Genomic DNA, 26497 nt, shown 5'->3' with positions numbered 1-26497 from the left:
TCTCTGTTGACTGAGGTTTTAGTTAGTGTGGGTAAATTACAGGTGAGCAGGTGGCTCCAGGTGTCGGCAGATGTGTGAACGCTGCCGGTCCCAGACACTTTAAGTGGAAGCCAGTGGTCTGTGTTTCTGTCAGGGGCTCTTCAGATCTTCCTGCGGTTGCCGGTGTTGAGCAGTTGTCGTAATTCTCGACCGCCTTTATTTTTAGTCTGGTCTTTCGCTTCCTGGATGATTTGGAAACTTTAAATAAGTTTTGAGAACATGAAGAGTTTCACAATTGTGACACTGAAACATCATGTGTGCTGATGGGAATTTACGGTGGAGTGTGTGTGTGTGTGTGTGTGTGTGTGTGTGTGTGTGTGTGTGTGTGTGTGTGTGTGTGTGTGTGTGTGTTTTGCAGATGTTTCAGTGTTATTGTTGGTAATGAGGATATGACATCTATGAGATAATAGTTATGTAAAAGTGCCTGGAAACACACACACACACACACACACACACACACACACACACACACACACACACACACACACACACACACACACACACACACAGCCTGTTTCACATCCTCGCATAATGTTTGCTTTAAAACACCTGCACTTTATTTGGACACGGACTGGTTCTGCCCGTGTGTCTGTATGTGAACGTGGCCAACCTGGAAGTGATTACCTCACAAGTGCCTGGTAATGATTGTGACTTCTCTGCTCCAGGGGCCTCTCCATCGCTCTCGCTCTCACTCTATTGAAGGCTTTATAAAAATCACCGGTGGAAACCCAAAATGGCCCAGTTTGCGTCAGTCTGAGGAACTGAATCACTGAATCCCCGACGCTACAAGACACGTCCTTTTTATTACGATCCTCTTAGCTGTGAATAATGACCTCATATCACAGTGTTACTGTGTGAAGTGACTAAAATATGTCTTATAATAATGATCCTATTTAACCACTCATTTTTAAAAGTAAAATTGCTAGTGTCTCTGCATAAAGGGTGATTTAAACCCTCTCTAAAGCTGTAGACGTGTTACTGGAGCTCACTTCTAACCGCAGATGCCACAGATACAGTTACATCTGCCCATGTGGGGCCCTTATGAGAGTAATCTGACTCCAGATCAGCGGTTAAGCTCGACCTTTTGCAGCCCGTGACAGGGTCTGCTCTTAAGCGTGATTGAAGCTCGCTCCGACGTGAACTCAATTACTGGCTCCAGGACCTTAAAGGACACACGAGTCCGGCTCGGCTCAGCGTGTGTGATGTTCTCCTCCCTTTCATGTGGCGCAGGTTGGAGTCCGAACACACCTGAGTGCCATTTGCACCGCTCGGCGTTTTATTAGCGGAGCCAGCGTTTATATGTGAACACGTGTGGGAGGGGGTTCGTACCCAGGGCCGCGTCCCGCTGGCCTCAATGTGCTATCTGGTTTCACAGTTAACAAGCGCCTCAGCTTTGATGCTGAACTCGCTCTGTGGCGGAGGTGAGGCTCGTGTTGCCGTATCCCAGACGGAGGGATCGGATGAGTAGTGTTGAGGGTGGGAATCGCTGCGGTGGAGGGAGAAGGCGAACGGGGGAGAGGGGTGGTTGCCAGAGCTGTGGGTGACGGTACAACATGCTCCAGCTGGTTCCCTTCACGGCGGCTCACCGGCGAAGGCCTTCGCAAGTGCACAGCGTGCGGTCGTGCATGTTTTTGCCTTAAATGTTAATAGCCAGAAAATTCCCGCGGAAAATTATTTTATTTAAAAAAAAAAAAAAAAAGAACCACAGCTTCAGGCCACAGAAATGCAGCTTTAGTTACTATGACTCGGTCGTAATTGAAATGGTTTTATTTCCCACTAAAGCAGAGAAGCTGATTGATCAAGTGGAGAGGAACGGTCGCCGGTGGATCGATGCAGGTTACATGTTAAAAGCGGGACGCGGCCGACGGAAGCCGCTCTAGTTGCACGTTGGTGCCAGCAGCTGCGTTAATGCCTGGAAGCCAAATCGGTAGTCGGGGGGAGGGGGGTTGTGGTGCTCAGGAACGCAGACGCCGACGTGCTCACGGGCGCAGACGTGAGTGAGCCAACGCACGCAGCCCGATCTGCACTAACTGGAGGCCATTAGCACTCATCCTCCTCATCACAACCCCCCCCCTCCCCCTCAGCTCTTTGTCTGCCTGTTTACCGGTCACGCCTGGCTGACAGGGCTCCTCCTCCTACTGTATGGAATGCCTGACTGATAAAGCTCAGGAGATAAAACAGACACCGGCGCACAGCTGGTTCTTAAGTTGACGTTTAGATCATCAGTGTTTTAAGGCCCTGAAAGTAACGGGTCTGCAATAAAGTCATTAAGGATCAAGTCATAAAAAACAGTGCAGGTAGTAAAAGTTCAGTGTGTTCAGTCCTGCTGTGAAAGGCGTTGATTAATTATGTTTAGTCAGAAAATGTTTATTGAAAATGACCTTTAATGGGGTTTCATGGCGATTAGACGGAGGAGGGCCACTTTACCAGAGTGCTTTATTAACGTGGCCTGATGAATGAGGGAGTGCTGCTCTGTATCTGTATGCGGAGCGCGCTCCCGTCTGCTCCCGAGGAGGCCGAGAATAACATCACAGCAGGGGAGCAGCTCCGTGATAACAGGGAGGCAGCGCTGAACAAACAGGCGCGATCGCAGGTAAACACTGGTGTTACAGCCAGACGGCCGGCTGGACGCGACCCCGCGGCCTCGCGGGCGCTAACGAGGTCAACGAGACGAGCTGTGAGACCGACTGGCGAATCCAGGTGCCTTTAAACACGGTGCATTCATAAATAGCCCAGATGTGAGGCTCTGCTGTCTTTTCACTGCTTTCATGACAGCCGCTTCCTCTTCGCTCGGTCTCGGGTCAGATTTAGCTGCCGTGTCTATTTTTATCACCTTGTTGCCTCTTTTACAGTTGGATCCCGTCTCCTTGTTTAGTTATTTTTCCTTTCTCTCCGCTCCAGATCTTAGAAAGCGCCTGTAGCGGCGTCGAGGTGCCGCGCGTCTGTTCGGCTCCCCGAGGTCGTTTGTTCTGACACATCTGGTTTAAAAATAGGCCCATTATTCGGGAGCCGCTGCAGCGCTTTATCGCACCAGAGCACCGACGAGGGTTCTGTTCTCATCTCGCCTTTGTGAAAACCCGACCTGGCAACCGCCGTGTAAACATTAGTCACGCGTCTGTCACTTGAGCGCGTGCGCTCCGATGCTCGGGGAGGGGAATGCCGCCTGCTTGAAGGCGTGAAGGCGCGTGTGATCAGAAGTCAGGCGCCCTGAGCTGAAACGTGACTCACCGGGCGCCGGTCACCGCGAGGGGACGTTCTAGCAGACGCAACACGTAGGTCCTCTGGTTGGAGGCGATTTATGAGCTCCCCCCTCGGGGGAACTCCCCTCCCGCTGCCACGCGAACGTGCGCCTCCAGTGCCGTTCGGCCGCTGATTCGCCGTCTCTTCGCAGGCCGTTCCTGCTGCTGCCGCCGCTAATGGAGTGGATGCGGGTGGCCATCGTCCACGCCGAGCACCGCAGGAGCTTGTTGGTGGACAGCGACGACGTCCGACAGACCGCCAGGCTCCTCCTGCCCGGGCTGGACTGTGAGCCGCGGCAGCTGAAGTAAGCGGCGGCGCCTTCGTTTTGCAGATGAGGCGGTTTTAGGCATATGATCGCGCGTTAACGCCTCTGTCTCCATCAGGCCTGAGTGTTGCTTTAGTTCCTTCAAGCGTCTGGACTCCAGAGCCGCCACCGACAAGTTCCACCTGGACCTGGGCTTCCGGATGCTGAACTGCGGACGCACGGATCTCATCGGACAAGCCATCGACCTGCTGGGGCCGGACGGGGTCAACAGCATGGACGACCAGGTAGCCGACGCATGAGGGGTTGAGAGGCATCGGCAAGGTGCATGAGGCATCACTGTTCATTGAATCCTGTATTGGTTGTCACTCAGGGAATGACTCCTCTGATGTACGCCTGTGCAGCTGGAGACGAAGCTCTGGTGCAGATGTTGATAGATGCAGGGGCCAATCTCGACGTAGCGGTAAATGCGTTTGCTGCGTTTAAATGCTGCACACATTCAGATTCCTATGGGGGTTATGACGGATGTAATGTTCATCTTGTGCTGCCAGGTTCCCCCCTGCTCCCCCAAACACCCCTCTGTTCATCCCGACAGTCGACACTGGGCGGCGCTCACCTTCGCTGTGCTGCATGGACACATCTCCGTGGTGCAGGTATTGCAATTCGTGACCTAATATGGTTCATGACAGGCACAGAGCTTAAGTCAACAGAGTTGCCGCTGGTGGTGGTACAATAATCCCTTTCAAATGTAGCTTGAGGAACATGAGGCCAGGCCCTGCGCCGTGTGTCAGACATTCCTTAACATAACAGACGCGGCGTCTTCACAGCTTCTTTTAGATGCGGGGGCCAACGTGGAGGGGGCCGCAGTCCGCAACGGGCAGGAGAGCACCGCGGACACGCCGCTGCAGCTGGCGTCGGCAGCAGGTGGGCAAACACGTGCACACACACAGAGACACACACACAGACACACGCACGCACACACACAGAGACACACAGACGCACGCACGCACAGACAGACAGAGACACACACACACACACATAGAGATACATGCACACACACATAGAGATACATACACATACGCACACACACACAGAGACACACACACAGACACACACTCGCACACACAGACACATGCACACACGCACACACACACACACACACACACACACACACACACAAACAGTAGCAGCATTCCCCTGCGGGATCGTGTGAGGGCCACACATAGCTGCAGTGAAAGGAGCACGTGCTCTGCTCAGCACCAGTGTGTACATCAAAACACAAAGAGCTGGTTACCAGTGAGCGGAGCGTCAACGTGGTGCATGTGCTTCACAGGCAACTATGAGATGGTGAGTCTGCTCCTGGCACGCGGCGCCGACCCGCTATCCAAGAACCACGACGGCAACGCCCTCACCTCCTCCCTCTATGAAGACATGAACTGCTTCAGCCACGCCGCCGCCCACGGCCACAGGTACGAACGCGCTCCGCTCCGAGCCGGTTTCGCCCGGTTCCGCTCGGTTCCGTCCGCTTCGCCTCATCTCGCCTGTCTCCGCCAGGAACGTGCTGCGGAAGCTGCTGACTCAGCCGCAGCAGGCGAAGGAGGACGTCCTGTCGTTGGAGGAGATCCTGGCCGAGGGGGTGGAGGGCGAGGAGGCCGCCGTGTGCCCCTTCCTCCCCCTCTCCCCCCTCGGGCCGGCGGCGCCGCCCGAGCCGGGCCTGCCCAGGCTCTGCAGGGCCCGCATGAAAGCCCTGCAGGAGGCCAGCTACTACAGCGCCGAGCACGGCTACCTGGACGTCACCATGGAGCTGAGGGCCATGGGTAAATAGAGCACGGGGGCGGCGTCTTTGAGTCCGCCGTCGCCGCCCGCTGCTCACCGATTGGTTGCTTCCTTCCGACCAGGCGTCCCGTGGAAGCTGCACGTGTGGCTGGAGTCCCTGCGCTGTGCCCAGCAGCAGTCCAGAGCCGGCGTCACCCTCTCGCTGCTCAGGGAGTTCACCACCATGAGGGAGGAGGACTACTGCGAGGAGCTGGTCACGCTGGGCCTGCCGCTCATGTTCAGCATCCTGCGCGGCACCAAGGTGAACATCGGATGTTGGTCTGGTGGCAATAAAGACGAACGGGACGCTAATTGAGCCATTCTTCCCCTCCAGAACGATGCCATTGTGCAGCAGGTAGCTGCTATTTTTAGCCACTGTTTTGGCCCAGCACCGCTTCCAGCTGTTCCTGAAGTCAAGGCCACGCTCTCAGCGCAGTTGGGTGAGGAAGCTCTGATTCTAAAACAGCCTTAGCCTAGCGTTTAGCTTCCACATCTGAGCTGTTAGACATCATACGTCCGGGGCTGGAAATAACAAAACCTGGCTGTTCGTCTGCAGACCCCCACTTCCTGAACAACCAGGAGATGTCGGACGTGACCTTTGTGGTGGAGGGGAAGCCGTTCTACGGCCACCGAGTCCTGCTGATCACAGCCTCTGACCGGTGGGTGCAGACAGCAGCTCACACCACTGACTCCACAGCCACTTTCATTTTGATCACGGTTTGGTTTTCCTTTAGATTCAAGGCTCTGCTGGCCTCTGCCAGACCAGACGGAAGCCCCAACAACGAAATCGAAATCGTTAACGTCAAGTACAAAATCTTCCAGGTAAGAACTGTCTCTTCTAAGTGTGAATAGCTTTGAATTCATCATGTGCGATAAATGTAGATACTCTGTAAAGCTCCTAACTGATCCTAACTTCAACCTCTGCAGATGATGATGTCATACCTGTACTGTGGCGGAACAGAGTCACTGAAAACAAATGTGTCAGACTTGTTGGAGGTGAGACTCTCAAAACACACACAGCGCCCGACTTTTGAACAGCACCTTTAAAGGCCTGTGGAACTGAAAACAGCCAAAATGCCAGTTGTGAATCACTGAACCTGTCACTGTAGATTTGTCCATCGTTCTAAATGTTATTGAAAACCAATGGGTGTTTTCCCTATGTCTTCACATTTGTGTGCGTTGCCCTCTGCAGTTGCTGGCAGCTGCCTGCTCCTTCCAGTTGGGGGCGCTGCAACGGCACTGTGAACTCATCTGCTCCCAGCACATCAACCTGGACAATGCAGTCAGGATCTACAGGACAGCGAAGGTAACACAGACACAGAAGGAATGACCTTACAGTAAAAATGAGCATCTATATTTGACCACTACTTCTTATTTTTTAATCAGGCCCACGGTTCGGTGGAGTTGTGCTCATTCTGCGAGGGGTACTTCCTGCAGCACATGTCTGCTCTGCTGGAGAGAGAGGACTTCCGGTGCCTGCTGTTCGGCTCCGCTGGGACCCGACAGGGGAACAACTCCACGTCTATGCTGGTGCACATTCGGGCCGAGTCGCCTCTGGAGGAGCTGGAGGCCACGCTGGCTCGGCGACTACGCTCGCTCTACGTCACGTCTCGGGTCTGAGGACGGATTGGATGCTGAGGAGAGAGCAGAAATAAGCAAGAGAACGTGGCAGTGGAACCTGCTACAACCCATCACTGATCGCTGAGTACAGACGTACTGGGAACAGACCAGTGACCTATTCTGCAGCATTTAGTTATTGCTCTATAATGCAGTGTTTTATATTTTTAGTATTTTGCTCCGTCTTTGTGTTTATTGCGGCGTGAAGAAGAACCCTGAACTACACAGGACGTTTCTCCAAGGCTCAGGAAGCTTAGACGGAGACTCAGAGGACGTACGCAACAGGCGGCAACGCTGAATCATGAAACACTGCTGCCCTCTAGTGGTCAGAGCCGACAGGGCAGGATGTCTGGCAGGATTGGGATCAGCGTCGGCCCCTGGTTATGACTGAAGTAAAGAGGCAAACGACTGAAGGATCAAGAGAGGCGGCCATGCTGGACTTTTTGGCTTTGTCCCATTTCAATTAAGAGCCAGAGGATGAAAAGCTGATCTGGATGAACACACGTACAATAAGCGTGTAGTTTCCATTTCAACAGGGAAAAGGAGACACTTTTTACAGACTGAGCTGGACATTTTCTATTTAATGAGGGGAAAAAAAAGAGTATTTAACGGGGCGATCCCTTTTATTGTTATTTTTTTTAATTCATGTTAATTGATAATATTGTTATAAAAGTTGCTTTTGCGTAGCCTTCGTTTTTCCAGGGGCACTAACAGTTAATTAAGCTCATGTATACAGCAGTTCGACGCCTCTACACAGGTACAGCAGCAGAATCTAAGTCTGTTTTAATACTGCACATTATAATAAACCTGGTTAACGAGACTGCTCTGTTTTATTACAACCCACCTTTTTGTTTAGGAGCCGTAGACGCTCTTCAGCAGAACACCTACAGCATGAAATAACATTTATAATTATTAAAGCTCTCCCGCACCTTTTAACCCTCAGGTTTGCACTTACTGCACGTAAAGAAGGAACGCAAACACACCGTAACTGAATGAGTTTATTTGTTTCAGCACTGAAGATGCTCACAGTTATATTAGATGGGGATTACATCAGTCGGTTTTGTTTCCTGCTCTGTCAGAAGACCACAGCGGGCCTCGAAATGATCAGCTGTTCTTAGTGCTGCTAGCTTCCCATTGTAGAAAAAAAAAAAAGACGGGTGAACAATAGGGTATTGCTTTGTATTTGTAGTACTGTTGTCCCCTCCCTGTGCCTCTTCTACCTACAGGTAGAAGGCCTAGACCTCAGAGCCTTCCAGAAGAGAGGTACAGAGTAAAGGAAGCATAGTTCAAAAACGTTGTGCACAAGATAAGAAGGGGGAAGATTGGCAGGCGCGAGGGGACAAAGGAAAGGAGGCAGGCGAGAAATCAAAGCAGAGGAGGAGAAAGGCAGAGACGGGGGCCATTTTAAAAAGGGTTGTCGTGTGTGGGAGGGAGATATGATGAAGGCTGAGAGAAGGAGTGAGTTTGGCATGGAACATTAACACTAAAGCCATGCAAAGAAAAGCTCATGTTCGACATGCACACAGCAATACAAGCTAAAAGCATAGAGCAGGAATCCCCCAGAATGGTGGAGAAGACAACCAACCCCCACGGTTCGTCTGTCTATTTACAAAGAGGAAGAGTAGATTTGGATCCGGGGGCGTGCTCGTCCCCGGACCGCAAGCCTACACGCACAATAATATGAAACTGACAAATAGCAATAGAAGAGCGTATTCCCTCTCCAAATAGAGGCTAAGTCTACATTCTTAATTTACGGGTAAATGACTTCTTTTCTCAAGCTCTCAAGTTGTCTTTCCCTCCTCACAGATGCAAGATGAAAAGACAATTTGTGATTTGTCATCGTTCACGTATTTCTGTTGAAATCGAACCGAAACGAAAGAAACTTGTTTTCTTCAAACATCGCCCCCACTTACAAACACACAGAGAAGGTAATAAATAACATTCAACTGACCTAAGAGCTTTGTTCATATAAATAGCCAAGTTATAATAAATTAGGAAATCAAACATTGAGTTGAACAATCATGAATAAATAAGGACAAAGATACAAAAATATCCACAGTTGCATTTATCACGGCATTTTTTTTGTTCCTCTACTCCTACTGCTGGTGAGACTGAGAGAGAGGTATAGATGGAAAACCAAAGACAAAGTGCTGCAGAGAACATGGATCATTTGATCATTATTAGGTCAATCAAACAAAGACAAAAATGGAACGTAACAAAAATACACTTGAGAACTTAGAACAACATTATGTGGCAGGTGCAGGTTTACCAACCTGTTCCCATGGTATCTAAACATAGTGTCACAACTAGACATTTCATTTTTTTACATAAGAAATGATATGAGTCTGTACAACAGAATAGATCATTCATTTTAAATACCCACATAACCTCCCACGTCCCTCCCCCCAACCCTATACTATAATTTACCCCCCCCCGCTCTGAAATGACAATTTCAGTCCATTTTGCAGCAATAATATTAAGTCTAATAAAGTCAGTTAGTATTTTAAACCCAGTTCATCACAAAGAAAGTACATTAAAAAGCAAACAAATACAATCCAGCAAGCATCTGCGTCGGCTGTTTGGGCTCCTCCTCTCTTCTCTCCTCCTCTCCATTCTGCATGTCTTCTGTTGTTGTTATTGTTGTTTATGTTCTTATACATCCCAGAGTTTTCTGTGCATACCAGACCTGTGCACGTATGCATGTTCTTGTTTTTTCTTCCTGTGTAGAGTCATTTTGTGAAACGTTCCATTTTCCAATTCCAGTGAACGCTCCTTGAGCTCAGTGAGGGGAAAAACAAAAAGAGAGGCTCCTCGTGTCTCGGGGAGTCTACGTTCTTTTTTTGTTGCGATGTGTGTGCGATGAGTTGTGCAAGTTATGTGTGTGCGTTTCTACGATGGGAACACTAAAGGTATTTCAAAATCGACTTCTACTGGCGGCTACCAGAGGTGGAGAACGGGCACAGAGGGAGATTAAGGTGGAAGTCTGCATGAAGGAGCTGTTTCCATGGCAACCCACACCCCTCCCGGCGCACCTCTAAAAGCAGTCCTCTGTCAACAAATGTCCGTCTCTCTTGGCAAGCTTGGAGGGGTGCAGGGATGGTTGAGGGAGGGCGAATGGACCGGGGAGCAGGAGGAGGGACCTAATAGGTTTTCTGGATGATTCCTGGTATCAAAAACAAGTCAGGTCATCACACAGGTTAGCAGCAACGGCTGGAAGAACAGTAAGGTGATTAGATGGTTGGGGCGGAGGAGTGGATGAAGGGGTGATGAAGAGGGCAGTGGAAGGGTCGGAGTGCTTCGTGTAGGTGTAGTGTGCTGTTTGTAAAATATTACTATGATTCTCTTAATATATATCTACCCATATAAAGTCCTTTTATACAAAAAGAGTCCATAGATGATTATATACATCTACCTATGTACAGATGGGATATTCTCTCTGTGCCACTGGCTTATTGTGGAGTTAGCTCTGGCTCGGCTACAGTCTCATGCTAAGACTCTTCCTGCGTCCCCGCGGACGCCAGCGACAGCCTGGCTCTCTCTCGGCCCGCCGGGGGGCATTTGGTGTCATTACTGTCTGCCTCGTGCCTCCGGACGTGCATGGGCGAGGGGCAGCGCTTGGAGGGCGTGCCGGGGGGGTAGGGCACCTGTCCGTTCTTCTCGTCTGAAAAAAGTTGTTTAATTACGTCAAAGAAGTTACTCAAGGGGCTGCCTAGGTACACAGACAAGGAAGAGGGAGGAAGAGAGAGAGAGAGAGAGAGAACAAACAAACTAATGAGCAATGGGGTTCACAGGAGAGAGACGCAGCTACAGGTAAGACAGAGGCGAGGATGAGATGGACCAACGGACACAGCGAGGAGGACAGATGCTGGAGGAGCCACGGCACAAACATGAAGTCAGACAAATCATGCGTGGGTGACACAGCGGATCAGTCTGAAGCTACAAGTTGCAACCAATAGTGTATTAGAAATTAACACTAAAGTGAATCTCCTGAGGTTGCCTTATGTGTCACTGAGCGTGCTTGGCCGGCCAGAAGCAGCAAAGATGATGGAGAGATAATGAGAACGTTTGGAGAGTCAAGACAAAGCTCAAAAGGCCTAGGTTCTACTGCTGTAAAACAAGGAGTGAATATGCTAAATATTCTGACAATATGAGTATATTGGTGGTTTTCATATTTTCAACAATTTACATTAGTATTTAAGACATCTAAAGTTTTAACTCCAAAGACTGAGTGACTGTTAAGCGTGAGCTCCACCCAGGACATAGTAACTAAAAAATAATGTTGAAATGAAAATAAACCAGTGAAGGAGAAGGTTTGTTCTTCACGTCCATTACATGCAGCTTCATGGGTTCTACTCTCACATCATCTCTGCTTCACAGACAACCCACAACGCAGTCATTAAATCCTAATCTAATGTAAATGATTGTAATTTTACCCTTCCTACCCCTCAGTCTGTTAATCAGCTCGGCAATATAACAGATCAGAAATAATTGGTAAAGTTACTGAGGCACAGCAACAATAACAGGCTGTTAAATAACGCAACAGCTGTCATGACTGCTGTTTATTTCTAAGTGTTAGTGAAAATAATGCTGCACAAAAGTCATACTGCAGTGATACGAATCACAGCAACACTAAGCGATGAACAGGAAGCTAAATGACTAATTATCGGTTGGATAACCGGTATTTAACATTGAATTAGGAATGATTTTTAAAAGAATAAGGATGGAAACACACACACACAACGAGCACAATTTAAGAATAGGATAGAACTGACATCCAGTGAAAACAGCGCACCTCCCGAATAAAGGGTTTTATTCAGGCTGTTGGTTTCCAGCTGGACCAGCAGGGGGAGCTGTTGTCAAGAGGATGGCGACACAATCAGAGCAGTGATTCACAGGGAAAGCCATGCTGAGAGCAGAATAGGAGGGGTGGAATCACTGTGTCTCCCTTCGTTTATTCCTTCATCATCCAGACTAAATGTTTAGGAGAATTAGGACAGATGTCCGGACAGTGAATCTGCATCAACTCAAGGTTAATGTCAGTAAGAAAGGGGGTGAATGCTCAGTTGGTGATTAAGGTCACCTAAGATGTTCTGCATCCACAGTACACTGGGCATTTAGCGGAGCGAGAGGACGGGTGGACAGAGGAATAGGGGGCAGGAGTTCCACCACACAGAGATATACAGTTAGGAAAAAGAGCAGGAGAGCCAGGTGTGTTGTTGCTGTGCAGTGCAGTGCATTGTGGGAGTGTGTTGAGGTGCTGTGGTGTTTCCATGGTGACTGGCTCAGACGATCGGTCTTGGAAGCAGGAGTAACAGAATGTGAATCAGCTCTCTCCACCTCTACTCTAATCTTCACTGCCAGGGCAACGAGACAACATTTGACCCGCAGTCAGAGCTTGAGAGCAACTCCCGTGCTTTCATGGCAGCGAGGCGCCAGCATGCAAAGGAAGCTGTTCCCAGAAGCCCAAAGTGGCTCAGGGACTTGGAAGCATGGGAGGGGGGCACGGGATCTAGCCTAGCTTCAGCGGTGAAGGTGGTTCGGTTGGGGGTGGGGGGCGTGGGATGAGCGGATGTGGCGATGGGTCAAGGGTGACGAGGATCTTTGTCGTTCCTTTAAGAGTTCCTACTTACCGGACAGCTGTTGGACCCCGGGCTGATCGTGTGTGCTTAACAACTGGCTCTGGATCGTCTCCACTACTCTCTTAAAGCGCCGGCTCGGCCCTGAACAGTAAACAGGAAAACAGGTAAAGAAAGCGTTAATGCAGGAAAAAACAGAGACAAGAGGCACAAACGGGGAGGGATGTGAGCTAGAAGGGCTGCACGGAGCCTGAGATGATAAATGGGGGCCAGAGAGGAGTGCTACTGTGAGCTCCCACGCTCTACCTGTTGTGTACACTATATGGTCAGTGACATGGAAGAACCAGCAGGCGGCAAACAGCTGCTATTACACCCCATTCAGCTCAAATGCCCCCCCCCAACAGTGTGTGTGTGTGTGTGTGTGTGTGTGTGTGTGTGTGTGTGTGTGTGTGTGTGTGTGTGTGTTGTGTGTGTGTGTGTGTGTGTGTGTGTGAGAGAGAGAAAGCAAGCGGTGAAAGAAAGCATGTACATGTGTTTTTAGAGACTAAGCCTGTATGCATGATTACATCGTATGTAATCTTGCATAGCCAGACCTCATCTCGTTACACTCGGGGAGCTCCGGAAAAAGGAAGAAATCCTATCAAGCATTTATGATAATGCATTATTGAAAATGCAGGAACTTTGAGAAAACCTTAGGAAGTCATTCTTCTCGGCAGAAAGTTTAACACTCGCCTATGAAGAGTGGCAGTAATGCTATTGTTATGTTATTTTATGGCAAACCAGTGTAAACATGACAGCACCCCTCATTTGTGATTTCCAGTTTTCCCAGATCTTGACCCTGAGGAGATCATGACATAAAACCCCTATCCCCATCTTTGATCAAACACTAAGGCACTAACTAATAAAGATTTTTACTGAGTCCTCCCTGCCCCTGTGAGATACACGATTAGCATGTTAGCAAGTGTGAGAATTGCCCTTAATCGGCCTCTTGAAGAGATGATGTAACTTGATTTATCTATCATGGGACTTGAATTTCACGTCTCCTGCTAATGCTAATGGCTACCGTCTTGTCTTCTGACCTGAGAGCAGGGTGAAGGTGACCGAGTAGATGCCGTTCTCCTTGGTAGCGGCTGTGCTCTCCGTATAGGTGATGTCCACCTGAAACTTGACCGGCTTCTGGAAGACTGTGGGGCCGGCCGTGGACTTGTACTCTGCTCGGAAGCTGGTCTGGGAGATCACGCTGTGGCTCAGGCTGGGGATCTGAGAGAGAGAGAGAGAGAGAGAGAGAGAGAGAGAGAGAGAGAGACAAAGGTAGGAAAGAAAAATCCATGGCAAACATGTTGTGAGTAAGAGGATAATACATACGGAACATTGATGTTTAATTTTCTCCCTACTGCCTGAATGCCTCAGGGAGAAGCCATGCATGCCAGGGAGACTTCACTTAATGTAATCTTGAGTCATCCAACAGCATTGCATGCTCCCACCTAAAACGAATTTGTACGCCCAATGACCAGGTGAGCTCGTCGAATTGTCCCGTTTCCCTAAAGCGCTGCAGAAGGTTTGGCATTCCATTAATCCGAGTGTGCCGAGAGGTGTAATTCCACTGATTCAGGTGCCGATCTCCTGTCCGGAATACCGGCCTAGCACAGCTCAGGATAAAATAGCTAGCTCCAGGATACAGGTTTGACACCAGCGCAGTCTGCATTTACGCAGACTTTGTTAAATGTGACCGGGGTAAGGATCGGCCCTGTTCAATTATTTACCCTGAATATCAACTACCGCTGCTGAATGTATGTGCTCCTCGAGAAAATGTTGCCTGCTTGTGTACGTCTTCAGCATTAATAAACAATCTACACATTTCTCAATTCCTCACACTCTCAAATTTACATATGCGCGCACACACACACACACACACACGCGCTCAATATTTGGGATTGAGGTCAAAGCGTCTATATGCTAATAACAAATGCTCTCTGCTGATTTCCTATTGACCTCAAGAGAGTCTGCATTCACGGGGAAAATAGAAGCACAGCGCTAGCAGTTTACCGAATTGCTACATGAATCAGAGGCATGTTGGCAAACACTCAGAGAAAAGGCAATATGTACGGTGCTAATGCTACTCCTAGAACGGAGAGAGTGCCGAAAAGTGTGGGCACCGATTGGAGAGGTGTCACGAGACGAGGAGGGAGGAGAAATCGAAAGGGATTAAACACGGAATTGGAGTGTGTACCGAGAGGAAGGCTTGAACAATGTCTGCCTTGATGGAACTGAGAGGTTTGTCTCGGATGACAATGAAGATCTGCTCCTCTTTTTCCAGGTTGATGAAGTTACCGAACCAGGATTTTTTGGCAAGTCTGTGGGAAAAGACGAAAAACAGAAAAGCAAGAAAGGAGAAGAAGAAACAGATTATCAACTGCTTTTCAAGGTTGGCACACAACATTTGTCTCCTTATAACCTGTGTTTCAGCCACACATCCATAAATTTGTCTCTATGAAAACACAGAGAGAAGTGCAGCAGCACCTTCTGTTTCTTGAATAGAAACTACCTTCAGGTCATCAAAATGAAACTATAGGAAAAAAACTTTCCTTCTGGGAAACTGGGCATGTGTAAATGTATGTTCATCTGTGAGTGAGAGAGCCTCTCTGTGAGGACGGCTGAGGGTCCAGAGGGGCAAAGGTAAATGAATTCACTACTGGCCCCAGACCAGGTCTATCTGCACACTCTAATAAGCCATATGGACTCCTGCTTCCTGACATAAATATTTATTAAGATTCTTAAATATGTTGATGAGTTTGTAGCAAAAGGAGACACTCAACAATTCCCTTTTTTAAATAAATAAATATACATTATACATATACATAAATATACACAGTCACACACCAGATGTAATCTGGTGTGTGACTGTGTACGTCAACGATCCAAAGCCAGCTAAGAAGATGTATCTAAGCCAACTCTCCAACCCCTTCCAGCTACAATGTTCTTACCAGCCAGGTAAAAATGGCCAACAGTCATCAAGCCAACTAACCAAACAGGCATATCTAGGCCAACCTTGAGTTATCAGGCCCCTGGGACTTCAGCAACATTACACTGGCTACCTCCCCCCCTTCCCCCTTGTAACCAATCGACTACCTGCTGCTACAGCGCTGCCTCGGCAAACCAGAGCAGACCTGAGGTCATTATAAGAGACTCATCTAGCAAAACATTCATGGGTGTAATCCTTTCCAAAGCACCATGGTTTAAAGAGCAAACCTGGGCCAATGACTCTGGGGCAGACAGTGTATGAATAGTTATTAGTAGTCCACTTACTCTGGGGAAGACTCTGGTGTGAGGCTGGACATCTCCTCTTGTGTGGGTACTATGACAACACGTTCAAGGGTCAGAGGTGTTAAATCAGCATACAGAAACAACGAGATCACACTAGTGGTGCAGTGAAATTATAATGCTATTACCTTGTAGTTTCCTGCGGTGGAAGCGCGGCGAGCCCAGGAAGCTGTTCTTGATAGAATTGAGGCGCGTCCTCCATGGCATGCCCCCAATGGACGGACTTGGCGGCGGCGTCGGGGTGGGTGTCCCAGAGGGGCTATCCTTGGGGGTGTGCACCGGAGTGCCCTTTGGAGTAGGGAGCGGGCTACCTCGAGGGGAGGGGTGAGGGGTAACCTGTATAATGGGAATACATTTGGGTGCGTGGTCAGTGAATGAAGGCACGGGCGCCACAGGGTGAAAGTGGTGCAGCCTGATGGGGGATATGGGCATCACCGGACAGAACGGCACAGAGAGCTGGGGGTTGGCAGCGAAATGGGAGCGCCGCACCTGAGGACTGTTTGAGATGGAAGCACTGGGGATAGGAGACGGGGAGAAAGGGGAGGATGGAGACGTGGGGGTGGGGGGCATTGAGGCAGACGGTGGCTGCAGTGGGAGCTGGCAGGGAGTGGAGGGCTCTGATTTGGCTGACGACGCTGGATCTGGGGAGGTTTCAGGCAATGGGTTGGATCGCGTGGCTTGTAGCGGCTTTGGTACAACTCTGGGCTTGGCAGGAAGCGTCTGGGTCTTGTTGAGATCTGCCGGCAAGGGCTCGCAGTTTGGAGTGAGGGAGTTGGGAGTGGATATGCGGGGACCTGAGCGAGTAGGGAGGGGGTCAGGGGACGGGCAGGGGCTGGTGTTAGGGGACTGCGTAAAGTCTGGGGACTGAGGGGGTACACCAAACTTTCTGACAGGCTGGAATTAGAGGACACAATTCGACGACAGGTGGTGCAACACAGCCGAGAGCAGGAGTGGGTGGAGACCACATGCAAGCAAACAAAACGTAAAGGGAACGGAATGGAAAAGCATCAAGGAGAGCAACCAGCGAGAGGTGCACATACACGGGAAAGATGGAGGCATTGCAAAGAAAAGAAAGAAAACAAACATGCTGTTAGACAATTAAGTCGTGTCAAAATAAAACAAAACAAGAATGAGAAGGGAACCGCAAGCAGTACACACAATTTAAAGTTCAAACAAAAGACATAAAAATTAGGACTTCATGCACGGCTCTGCTAGACTAACGCAAACAGACGCAGACAGATGTGAGAGACAAGAGGCAGCTAGCACGAGGAACATCACTGGAGTTATCTCTGCTGTGAAATTTCCAATTTCCAGAGGGGTTTATTGATCTGTTCAATTTGTGATGGTAAAATTGCAGCCATAATGGCGCACTTCATTCCGTGGACACTTTTACTTTTCTCCGACAAATCTGAGAAAATGACCCCACGCGGATTGTCTTGCTGAGAGCACAATCCGGGCTTTGGCTAGGTCTGAGAAATCAATTTCCCTTTCAGATCAGGCTGAGGGAACCTGTGTGGCTCACAGAGCTCGTCTTAGGATCCTGGCTAATCTCAAGCCTTCTCAAGTTAGTCAGCTGGAAAGGTTTACCACAAGCTCTCCAGCAACGAGTGGGGGAAGTGGGATTTCCTGAAGCATTCTCCGAGCTCAGGCCACAGAAAACAGGAGACGGATCGGGAAGGAAAGGCTTGGGGGGGGGGGCAGCCTCAGTGTGTGCTCATCTGTATGCCGTACTTGGAGTTAACAGAAGGATCCAAACTAAATGGACACAGCGATAACTCATTTAAAGCCTGATCCAAGACAAGGTATAAAGAGATTACCATAGCGGATTCCTGCTCCGTCAAAGTCAGAACTCAAAGAGCTCAAAAATAAAGTAAAGCTCCCACTGATAATAAAGTGAAAAGTAGAATATTATATTTGCAGAGTAATGCATGTCTATTACTTTCCCAGTAGGAGCTGAGTTTTGTTAAAGGTCAGAGGAACCTGCGATGTACCAGCTGTAGCAGGTGTAGCAGCTGTTTTGTTTTAAAAAGCACCAGGATGGAAGCGTGAATAGTGTCTGAAGGTGAACAACTTGATGCCCGGTCGCCTGTGCTCGAAAATGATCTGAGGGTTGTGACTTACCCGTGGGCTGCTGAGGGGGCTGGTGGAGAGGCCAGACGAGGCGCCGCTGATGGACCGCGACCTGCGACACCGAGACACAAAGACACGTGTGCGATGTTTTAATCTGCGTGTCCTGTGCGTGTTTCGCTGAGTGCTGCAGGCGGAGCCGGGGTGGCGCCTACACATGGAACGCACTACAGCATATGCTACTGTCATACCAAGCACACAGGCAGCGAACACGGCGAAGGGGTGGGGGGGGGTTTGGCTGAGGGGGCTACGGCGCAGTAGCACCGACTCCACGTGCCGCGTTCGTGTGACTGCAGCTTCACCTGCGGCTGCTTTGAACAGACCAGCCTTCCGCCCAAGACACAATGACTTTTCAGGCCTTTGCATTGGATCAGTAGGAAATATCTGGAGGGGGAGGAAATGAAGTGGGACATTTGGTTGAGTGCCATTTGTCATGTTTTTCTTTTCCCCCCGCAGATGCCGTCAATAACCCCTATGAGCGAAGCCCTGCTCAGAAATGAACAATCACAGGACAATCTGTCTCCATCAAGTGCGCACACACACACGTCCGTGCGCGCACAAACACGGCGCCTGTCAACACTCGGAAACACCAGCTGCTCACTGTCACAACACTGTTCCTTTTTGTCATTCAATCTAATAATACCCCCCCCCCCCCTTCGCCCGTTCTCTTTCTCCCTCCATTTTAGCATCAGCGCATATGTGAACGTGCGGTCAGGACTGTGTCTGTTTGCACCGGCAACAAAGAGATAACCACTGTTTTGTACTTTTTTTCCTCCGAAGAGTGAGATGTCACAGACTAATGTGAGGGTAAAATGAGGAAGGGGTGGAAGAATGAAGCGTGGCAGGGACGGATGGACTAATGGAGACGGATGCTCGCTTCTGAGGCTGGAGGAGCCCCACAGAGGCGTTCAAGCACAGACAGAACCTGTGTGTACCATCTGTATCAACACTGTGAATGCAATAGGACAAATCTAGGATTAGTCACCTGCCCCCACCGATATTTGACAACCACCTAAACACAAAGCTGATACTAAAGCTGGGCTTTTACTCAAGAAAGCCACACACACACACACACACACACACACACACACACAAACAGAATAGAAGCTACACGTACATTAACAACACCACCAGAGAGACAAAAGTATAGAAACACCCACTCTCACACTATTTTTGTAACTCTCCCTCTGCCCCTTCCCACAGTGGATTTATTGAACACACTCCAGCACTCATAAGTAGGCGATGTGACCACGTTGGCTAGGATTTCCAGCTCCAGAGAGCGGCTGACCAGACAGTTGCTATCATTTAGCATCGAAGTCCTGTGGTCCACAGAGACGCATCCCGAGTCGCCTGCGCACACGTACTGTAGCGTGGCAGCGAATGTACCGACGCGCTGCATCCTCGGGCCATTATGAGCATATTGTTAGAGGCACTCTGCATCTGTTAGTGTTGCACCGGCGGGTCTGTAAAATCAGTGTTACAGATGGTTATGCTGCACGGTAATGGACTGTCACACACTCACCCTTGCTGAAGAAAGGTGACATATTATTGTGTATTTACACTGAACAGTGTGCACAACCAGCTAGTAATTTATCATGTCAAACAGACATGTACTTGTGCAGTACACCACTTATCTCTAGCATTTATCGATGCAGGGAGTTATCATATATGTCTATAACCATATAAAACAGATACTATACATGGCAAAAACTTAAAACCTTCCTGTCCATCCACAATATATTATAGATTAGTATGAACCCTTAAGTTTTTTTCCCAGTATCTCCATATGTATATACACAGACACTGTGTACAAGTACTGCAGCTGTGGTGATATACATAAATGTTGGAATACAAGATGGAGGAGCGGTATCCTCTGTGGAGAAGAAAGGTTAGAGGCCAAGATCAATGAAAGGGAGGTTAGACAGTTATTGGAACGGCAGAAAGGTATAATGAAGATCCAACCTATGAAAACCTGTCTATAACTTAGACCTTAGAAACACAGTGAGGCTCATAGCCTTGGGTAGCTGCCTCCAGAGATAATCCAGACGCATAAAAGCCAGGAGAATAAACAAGATGTTCTCCACTGAATCATCCACGGTGTAATCTCAGTGGTGGGGTAATAACATGAGAGTAGACCCACCAAAGCTGAAGGCTGAGCAATACTGGAAACTCAGTGTGTGAGATGGAGGCATCAAATAACAACAATGCCTGGTGGCCAGTGGAGCTACAGTAAGAGCAGACCAGACTACTGTATCTAAATAGGATAAGGTTAACATCACAATGGCAGACATTCACAAAAAAGGTCTTAAATTGAAGAACTGAGCAGCTCTGGACTACAGCATGATACCATCTAAGCTTAGAGATTAAAAAAAGATAACAGTACATCAGCAGCCTTAGAAAAATGGAAGGTCCTCTTAGATGATGGCTTAGTGTATGAGTGAAGCCTACTGGTACAAACAGGAGCAAAATACCATCTGCTATTAGAGCAGCCACTGCTCCATCTCATGATACCCTCAATCGGGCACCGGTGACATATTTAGTACTTCAAGAAGCAGAATCAGGAGAAACACAAAGGGAAAGAACAGCATGTGTCAAAACAAGACAAGAGGACCCAAAGAGTGACCAAACGGACAACACTGAGCAGTGATCACAGGGGCACTGGAACAACCTGAGTGCATGATTGATAGGGGCTGGGATCTACTGTACCACACCAAGCTGGAGACAGTCCAACATGTAGCAGCACGATGCCAGCAGACATGGAACGCCACAACCAGGTGATGGCCAAACAAGCAGAAGATAGTGACAGATGTCCCAATCTGAACCCATGGCAGATAAAAAGCCGAAAAAGGGCCGAGGGAAGAGCTAGAAAAGACTGTTGGGGGGACTGAATGTAAAAGAGGTACATGTAATTATTCCACTATTTATGACCTTTTAATCAAAGATTTCCCATAAGGCTAATTTGGAGCTTAGCGTACGACCACCAGCTATGTCAGAGACCTGGCCAAACCCCCCTAGTGTGTTATGTTGGGCTGCAGACGACGGAACGAGCACAAGAGATGCTGGGATGAGGCCATGGACCGAAACAAAACAAAAGTGAAGCTAAATGAAACATGGCGTGTGGGAAACAAAATACGACGCCAAAGCCAAAAACCCAGTGCGAATGCTGCGATAGCTGGATTCAAGGCAACCAACGGAAAGTCTCCTTTTTCCTTTTTCTCTCCATCGCATTGACTTTGTCCTGCCAGCGAAGTTCCTCGACGTCGAGTAGGTAATCACATAAATCAAACAACGTTTAAATTAACTTCCTACCCTGAGCTGCGCCAACTCTCCGAGGACTGCATTAATATTCACAGCTGAGCTCCTCAAACTTCTAAATCGAGTGCCTGCAGCGCCTGTTGTGTGTTAGAGGTGTGTCATTTGGGCTCGTTTGTGCCTCTTAAATAAATTCAATAATAAGTCAATAATTAGGGCGAGATCCAGACGTGCGGTGCTCCAAATAACCCCAACACTTAAACTGCATGACGCAACGAGAGCAGATCTGTAGAAGCTTCTTCACGCTGCAACACTTTTCTATATTTCATTTACATATCATTAACCTCCCCTCATTTCTCCTGGCGTCTTAAGATTTAAAATTGAATCAGTGGGATTCTTGTGCGTGGAGTTTTGACTTTAAATGTTCTTAAGATGCTGTTGGGTATAAAGATTAAAAACGGGAAGTCAGACGTCCTCGCGTGTATTTTGGCAAACTTTATCCCGAATCTATTTAATTATACTTCAAGGAACAGTGAAATCACCAGTAGCACGTATGCAGACGTAGCCCGGACAACCACTCAGATGGCAACTGCAAACATGAAATGCGGGAGGCAAAGTGATGGATAAGCACCGAGGTTCATGCATTTTCCTCATGTAATTTTAGATAAAACTGTTTCCCCCCTCGCGTCTTCCTCCCCTTGTACGCTGGTGGTTCTGTATCCTGTCAAAACACGTTTCAAAGTCAGTCCTTTCTCTGACACCCTGTGATCTGAAGTTCTATGGATCTTCTGTGCCGTCTACAAAAGTTTGCTGTGGGGAAAAGATAAGGTTAGGTTCAGAGAAAGTCGGGCGGGTTTTCGGATGCTGTTTGGCTGCGCACGCGGTTCCCCAACACCATTGTCTACTGTATATACACACCCCCGAGCAAGCACATGAGCAAACAGCGATTAAAGAAATGGGGGAAAAACATCCACTAAGAGTTTGTTACCAGCACCCTTTCCCCCAGTGATCAGCTGGAGAGCTGTGAATTGCACAGGGAGGAAAAGAGATGTGTATGAGCGAGTGAGATTCAAATTGATTTGAAGGCGGAGGGTCTTGTTGCCCCCCCCCCCCCCCCATAGGGAGCTGATAGGGAGGCAGACAGAGAAAAACTAGCAGCATTTGCACATTAGCATAGCAATTCCATACTAAGAGGGGGAGCGGGGGTGAAGGGGTGGAAGGGTTGCGGTTGGAAATGAAGGTCAGCTGCAAACAAGAGGCTGCAGGAGAGAGCAATGGAAGACTCGACTGAGGAGGAGGAGGATTCTGGGAGAGATTCAGGTGATATGGTAGGAACAACACAGATTTTAAGGCGCATGAGGAAAAGATGCAGGGGAGCTTTTGAATGATTGTGGCTGCCGTCATAACGCCATTATAAACATAACACTCATGTCCTTTACGAAATGCGTCATTCATTGCGGTAGGTATGAAACACGACGTCGTCATTAACGCTGGATAAAGTCGCCGAACCATCGCTGGCCTACTTTGGAATTCTCCACTTGACTGAAACGTATGAGTCAGAGTGAAGGGCAGAAAGAGGCTGCTTCGAAACGAACGCAACCTTTAAATAAAGAAGAGATAAGACTTGGATCGCCTGAAGGGATGAAGGCGCGAAGCAGAGGCGATGAAACACAAGAAGATGAATCTTAAACCGAGAGTCAGAGGCACCAGAGGACAGAAAGAATTAGGGAGAAGTGTTTTGGAGGTGGGAGCTCGAAACCGCTTGGAAAACTTGGTTGAAGCGGATGAAATTAAAGGGGAACACGCTTGTGATATTTTGTTGTGGAGGAGAGATTAATTTAACTGACATTTGGAGGAATATTCAACAGTGCAACTGTATTTTCTATCTACATATTATGTGCACTCGCTCGCTCTGCATTTATTTTATGTCCTATACCTCTAGAAGCCTTTTCCAGCACTCAGCCAATCTCCCTATCATTAGGCAGATCAGGTTATCACCCCCTCTGATTCAATCTTTCCCGCTGTCACGTTACACCGGCTCTGAGCGGAAACGGGGGGCGTGATATTGGTTGTCGAAAAAGACGGGGAAATAGATTTTAAAATCAGTCCAACGTGCCTCGCGGGGGTGTGGTTCTGGCCTGACTCGAGCATTTCGGAAGTGGAGGAGCGGTGAAACGCTCCGCATGGGAAGAAAGTGGGGCAGAGCACGGAAGAAAGTGATTATCAGCGCGCTCAGATTATGAAAAGACGAGGTAATTGAGCTAACGGCGGAAAAATGGGTTGTAGATATGAAGATTGTTGAATGGTAAATGCCCTCGATGTGGAAATTTAATTAATTAGGGAAATTCAGGAAGTGCCACCCAGTAACCCAGGAACCGGTTCTTAGACCGACCTCTAAAACGTGCCGCACACGTACCGAAGCTCCGCTGCATCATCTATACCTAGGAAGAGGAGGCTGAAGCAAGAGGAGGTGAAAGCAGGAGGCGCGATAGGCAGGCGAATACCTTTCTCCTTTGTTGCATTTTGTACTGGCGTCGGGAATATCCAAGCTTTTACTGTACACTGATTTACTACAGTGAGACAGGAGACAAAGTGAGCAGAGTCAGTCTTCTGTTTGTCTACAACGGAGCCCGCTGACACTAGGACCAGGCTGGGAACCACTACTGGGCTGGATCCTCCACACACACTCACAGACTACACACAGCTCACACTATTGAAGGCAGTATTGATTTGTTTCCTACCGTTGTCCGTGCTGTGTCATGTCTATTGCTCTCCTGGCCGGTACGGGTGAACCTCCGTCTGTGACGCTGAGGACTTCCATGGACTTCCTCTCCGGTCTCCTCTTGCCGTGACGGTTCAACATGGGGGAGTCCACCCGCTTCCTTGGAGGATCTGAGCAAAACACACACACACACACACACACACACACACACACACACACACACACACACACACACACACACACACACACACACACACACACACACACACACACACACACACACACACACACACACAAACATTAAGTATAACAAATTATATTCACTGTATGTTACTCTCTGTATGTGTTTGCCGATCATATTGAACGTTTCGTTCCAGTGAGACACGGCTTCCTCACAGACTACACACACTAATGCATAATACTCCTCCTATTGCCGTGCTCCTGTCAGAAAACAGCTCTAACACAGGAGTCAGCAGAACACATTTGCTTGCGCTCAGGATTTCTATGGGTGGAAATCTGCGCTGGGTTCTACTGCAGAAATGCAAAAACAATATCTGAAATAAAGTTCTTGTGCCTGACAGAAAAAAAAATAAATAGGAAAATCAACGGCCTGTTGACACTTTCTATCCCTGCTACTTCATTGAGAGACTCATCTGTTTTCAACAAGCAGAAAACCTTTTCTACAATCTAATGCTACCATTCGCTTGCGATGCTTCAGACGCTAGGAGCACTCATGGGTTCCCTCCCACAGTACGCACTGTGTAATTTGGCTTGGATTGTGTGTGTAAACAGACAAATAGAGGCCACATATATTCAGGGACTGTGCATCTAAACCTTTAAATCTCACCAATCTCATTGCGAGGGGGGAGGTTCTGGTCCTCCTGACTGGGGTATCTCTCCTTACGGTCTAGCAACAGGAAGTAGATCATCTTTTCTTGGTTGTCACTGCACAAAAGGAACAGTAAGACTGAAGACATCTGGAAAATTGCAAGTGACTAAATGATAATGACATAATCATGCATTTAATCAAATTAGCAGAAACAGATTCAAACACTGTACATAAATGCATAAGCGTGTCCGCAAGGCCTTATATGATTAATACCCTTTAATCTTTTTGGGTTGATTGTCAAACATCATTAACAGGAAACTTTAGTCTTACAGATCATTAAGTCATCATTTAATATTCTGCATATATTTTTAGGACGTACCCCATCTCCACAGACACTTTCTGCTGTTAAGTTTATGAAAGTATCAAAACATTATGAGTTCATCCCTTTTCCCCTCCAGTAAATCAGGAAGCCTAATATCTTTAGCCTGCAGGCCAGCGCTCTCTATGCAAAAGGCCCAGGGATTGGCCTTCATAATAAAGACAGATTGGAAAGCAGTAGGAGGCAAAGAGACAAGGACCTGCAACTTCAGCTAAAATGAAATAGGGGAGGGGAGGAAGAGATCGCAGATTTTCCTCTCCAGTCCAGCACTATTACAGGACGCTCCCGGGAGAGAAGGAGGCATGGGGGAGAGGGGGGAGCGATCGAGAATTGGCTCGTTTAATATTAAAAAAAAAGTGCTGGGAACTTACAAAATTGAGAGAAAGGCGGTCGGAAAGAAGCTTAGCTCCATGTGCACGCAATAAAAATGTTTGTGAAAGTCCGCAGAAGCGCTAGGTTGCACGGCCCCGACACTGGTAGCACGACATTTATAGGGAGCTCCTTCATACGGCGAAGCCAGAGACACATCCGGTGGCGAGAGGTGCGTGTGGTGTGTGATAACATTAAGGTAATCTATTGCTGCTCACATATAAAGTGACAACCTCACATAATATTATAAGTGCAGGGCAAAACAAAGTCAGTGTGTAGGCAACATAGACCCATCTGTCAATTCTAGCCCACTCTGCCCTTTAATGCAATCACGGCCCGGCCCTGCTCTCTCCTCCTCGTCTTCCCGGGCTTTTATTCCACCTCCTATTTCACCACGCGCCGTGTCACTTTTTATCCCTCCTCCTTGCCAACTTCCCATTCCTGAGTTATCCCCCCCCCCATGCACTCACTCATCCGAAAGCAGGTCTTTCAGCAGCTTGTTTTTGTCTCGGAAGCAGCCCAAGGAGTGCATGCTGTCCAGCACGTCTGGGTCCATGTCGTCTGCGGAGGGCAAGCTGCGGATCATCACCTTCCTGGGCACAGGCTGCTCCGGCTCTGGTTCGTTCTTTCCCCCTCTGGAACAGCCAAGATGATGTCAGAAACCCGAATACAGTAGATCTGTGACATCACCGTAGAGCCTATAGACCTCGTTTCAGTTTTGAGTTATGTCAGTGTGTGTCTGCAATCGTCTGGGGCGTAACGTTTGCCTCATCACGACCCTGGTTCACATTATGAAACGTTCACAGTAACACATTTAGTCAACCCAGGTTTAGTCATTTTACGTGCAAAGCATCGTGGGTGAGGAGAGGGCATCGTGCTCCAAAACATGCAGACAGATCACTGAGTCACGCTGTTTTGCTCGACCCCCTTCTCGCATCTTCCAAACTTA

At 48.5% G+C, this 26497-nt stretch overlaps 2 protein-coding genes across 6 annotated transcripts in view; one reads left to right on the top strand and one right to left on the bottom strand.

The window, feature by feature from the left end:
• The window catches only part of abtb2b (ankyrin repeat and BTB (POZ) domain containing 2b), a 29360-nt gene extending 21567 nt beyond the window's left edge, over nucleotides 1-7793 (top strand). For all 3 annotated transcript variants that reach the window (XM_029154304.3, XM_055509820.1, XM_055509821.1), the window contains exons 4-17: nucleotides 3431-3583; nucleotides 3663-3828; nucleotides 3915-4004; nucleotides 4093-4194; nucleotides 4369-4465; nucleotides 4875-5010; nucleotides 5096-5358; nucleotides 5440-5618; nucleotides 5691-5796; nucleotides 5913-6015; nucleotides 6091-6178; nucleotides 6284-6352; nucleotides 6549-6662; nucleotides 6743-7793. In XM_029154304.3, the coding sequence (XP_029010137.1) occupies nucleotides 3431-3583; nucleotides 3663-3828; nucleotides 3915-4004; nucleotides 4093-4194; nucleotides 4369-4465; nucleotides 4875-5010; nucleotides 5096-5358; nucleotides 5440-5618; nucleotides 5691-5796; nucleotides 5913-6015; nucleotides 6091-6178; nucleotides 6284-6352; nucleotides 6549-6662; nucleotides 6743-6976 (1900 nt within the window). In that variant the 3' untranslated portion in view covers nucleotides 6977-7793. The remainder of the gene's footprint in view (nucleotides 1-3430; nucleotides 3584-3662; nucleotides 3829-3914; nucleotides 4005-4092; nucleotides 4195-4368; nucleotides 4466-4874; nucleotides 5011-5095; nucleotides 5359-5439; nucleotides 5619-5690; nucleotides 5797-5912; nucleotides 6016-6090; nucleotides 6179-6283; nucleotides 6353-6548; nucleotides 6663-6742) is intronic.
• Nucleotides 7794-7953: 160 nt separating this feature from the next.
• The window catches only part of brsk2a (BR serine/threonine kinase 2a), a 116883-nt gene continuing 98339 nt past the window's right edge, over nucleotides 7954-26497 (bottom strand). The window contains exons 10-19 of one of the 3 annotated variants that reach the window (XM_029154989.3): nucleotides 26019-26183; nucleotides 24819-24916; nucleotides 23991-24141; nucleotides 17992-18052; nucleotides 15999-16206; nucleotides 15856-15904; nucleotides 14780-14903; nucleotides 13629-13809; nucleotides 12604-12693; nucleotides 7954-10136 (exon numbers count right to left, since the gene is read on the bottom strand). In XM_029154989.3, the coding sequence (XP_029010822.1) occupies nucleotides 10114-10136; nucleotides 12604-12693; nucleotides 13629-13809; nucleotides 14780-14903; nucleotides 15856-15904; nucleotides 15999-16206; nucleotides 17992-18052; nucleotides 23991-24141; nucleotides 24819-24916; nucleotides 26019-26183 (1150 nt within the window). In that variant the 3' untranslated portion in view covers nucleotides 7954-10113. The other 2 variants (XM_041071115.2, XM_055509822.1) reach the window with 2 other exon arrangements.

This window comes from Betta splendens, chromosome 6 (assembly GCF_900634795.4).
Source record: "Betta splendens chromosome 6, fBetSpl5.4, whole genome shotgun sequence".
Classification (NCBI taxonomy): Eukaryota; Metazoa; Chordata; class Actinopteri; order Anabantiformes; family Osphronemidae; genus Betta; species Betta splendens.
The sequence above is the reverse complement of the archived record's forward strand: the minus strand, read 5'-3'. Positions and strand labels throughout refer to the sequence as shown.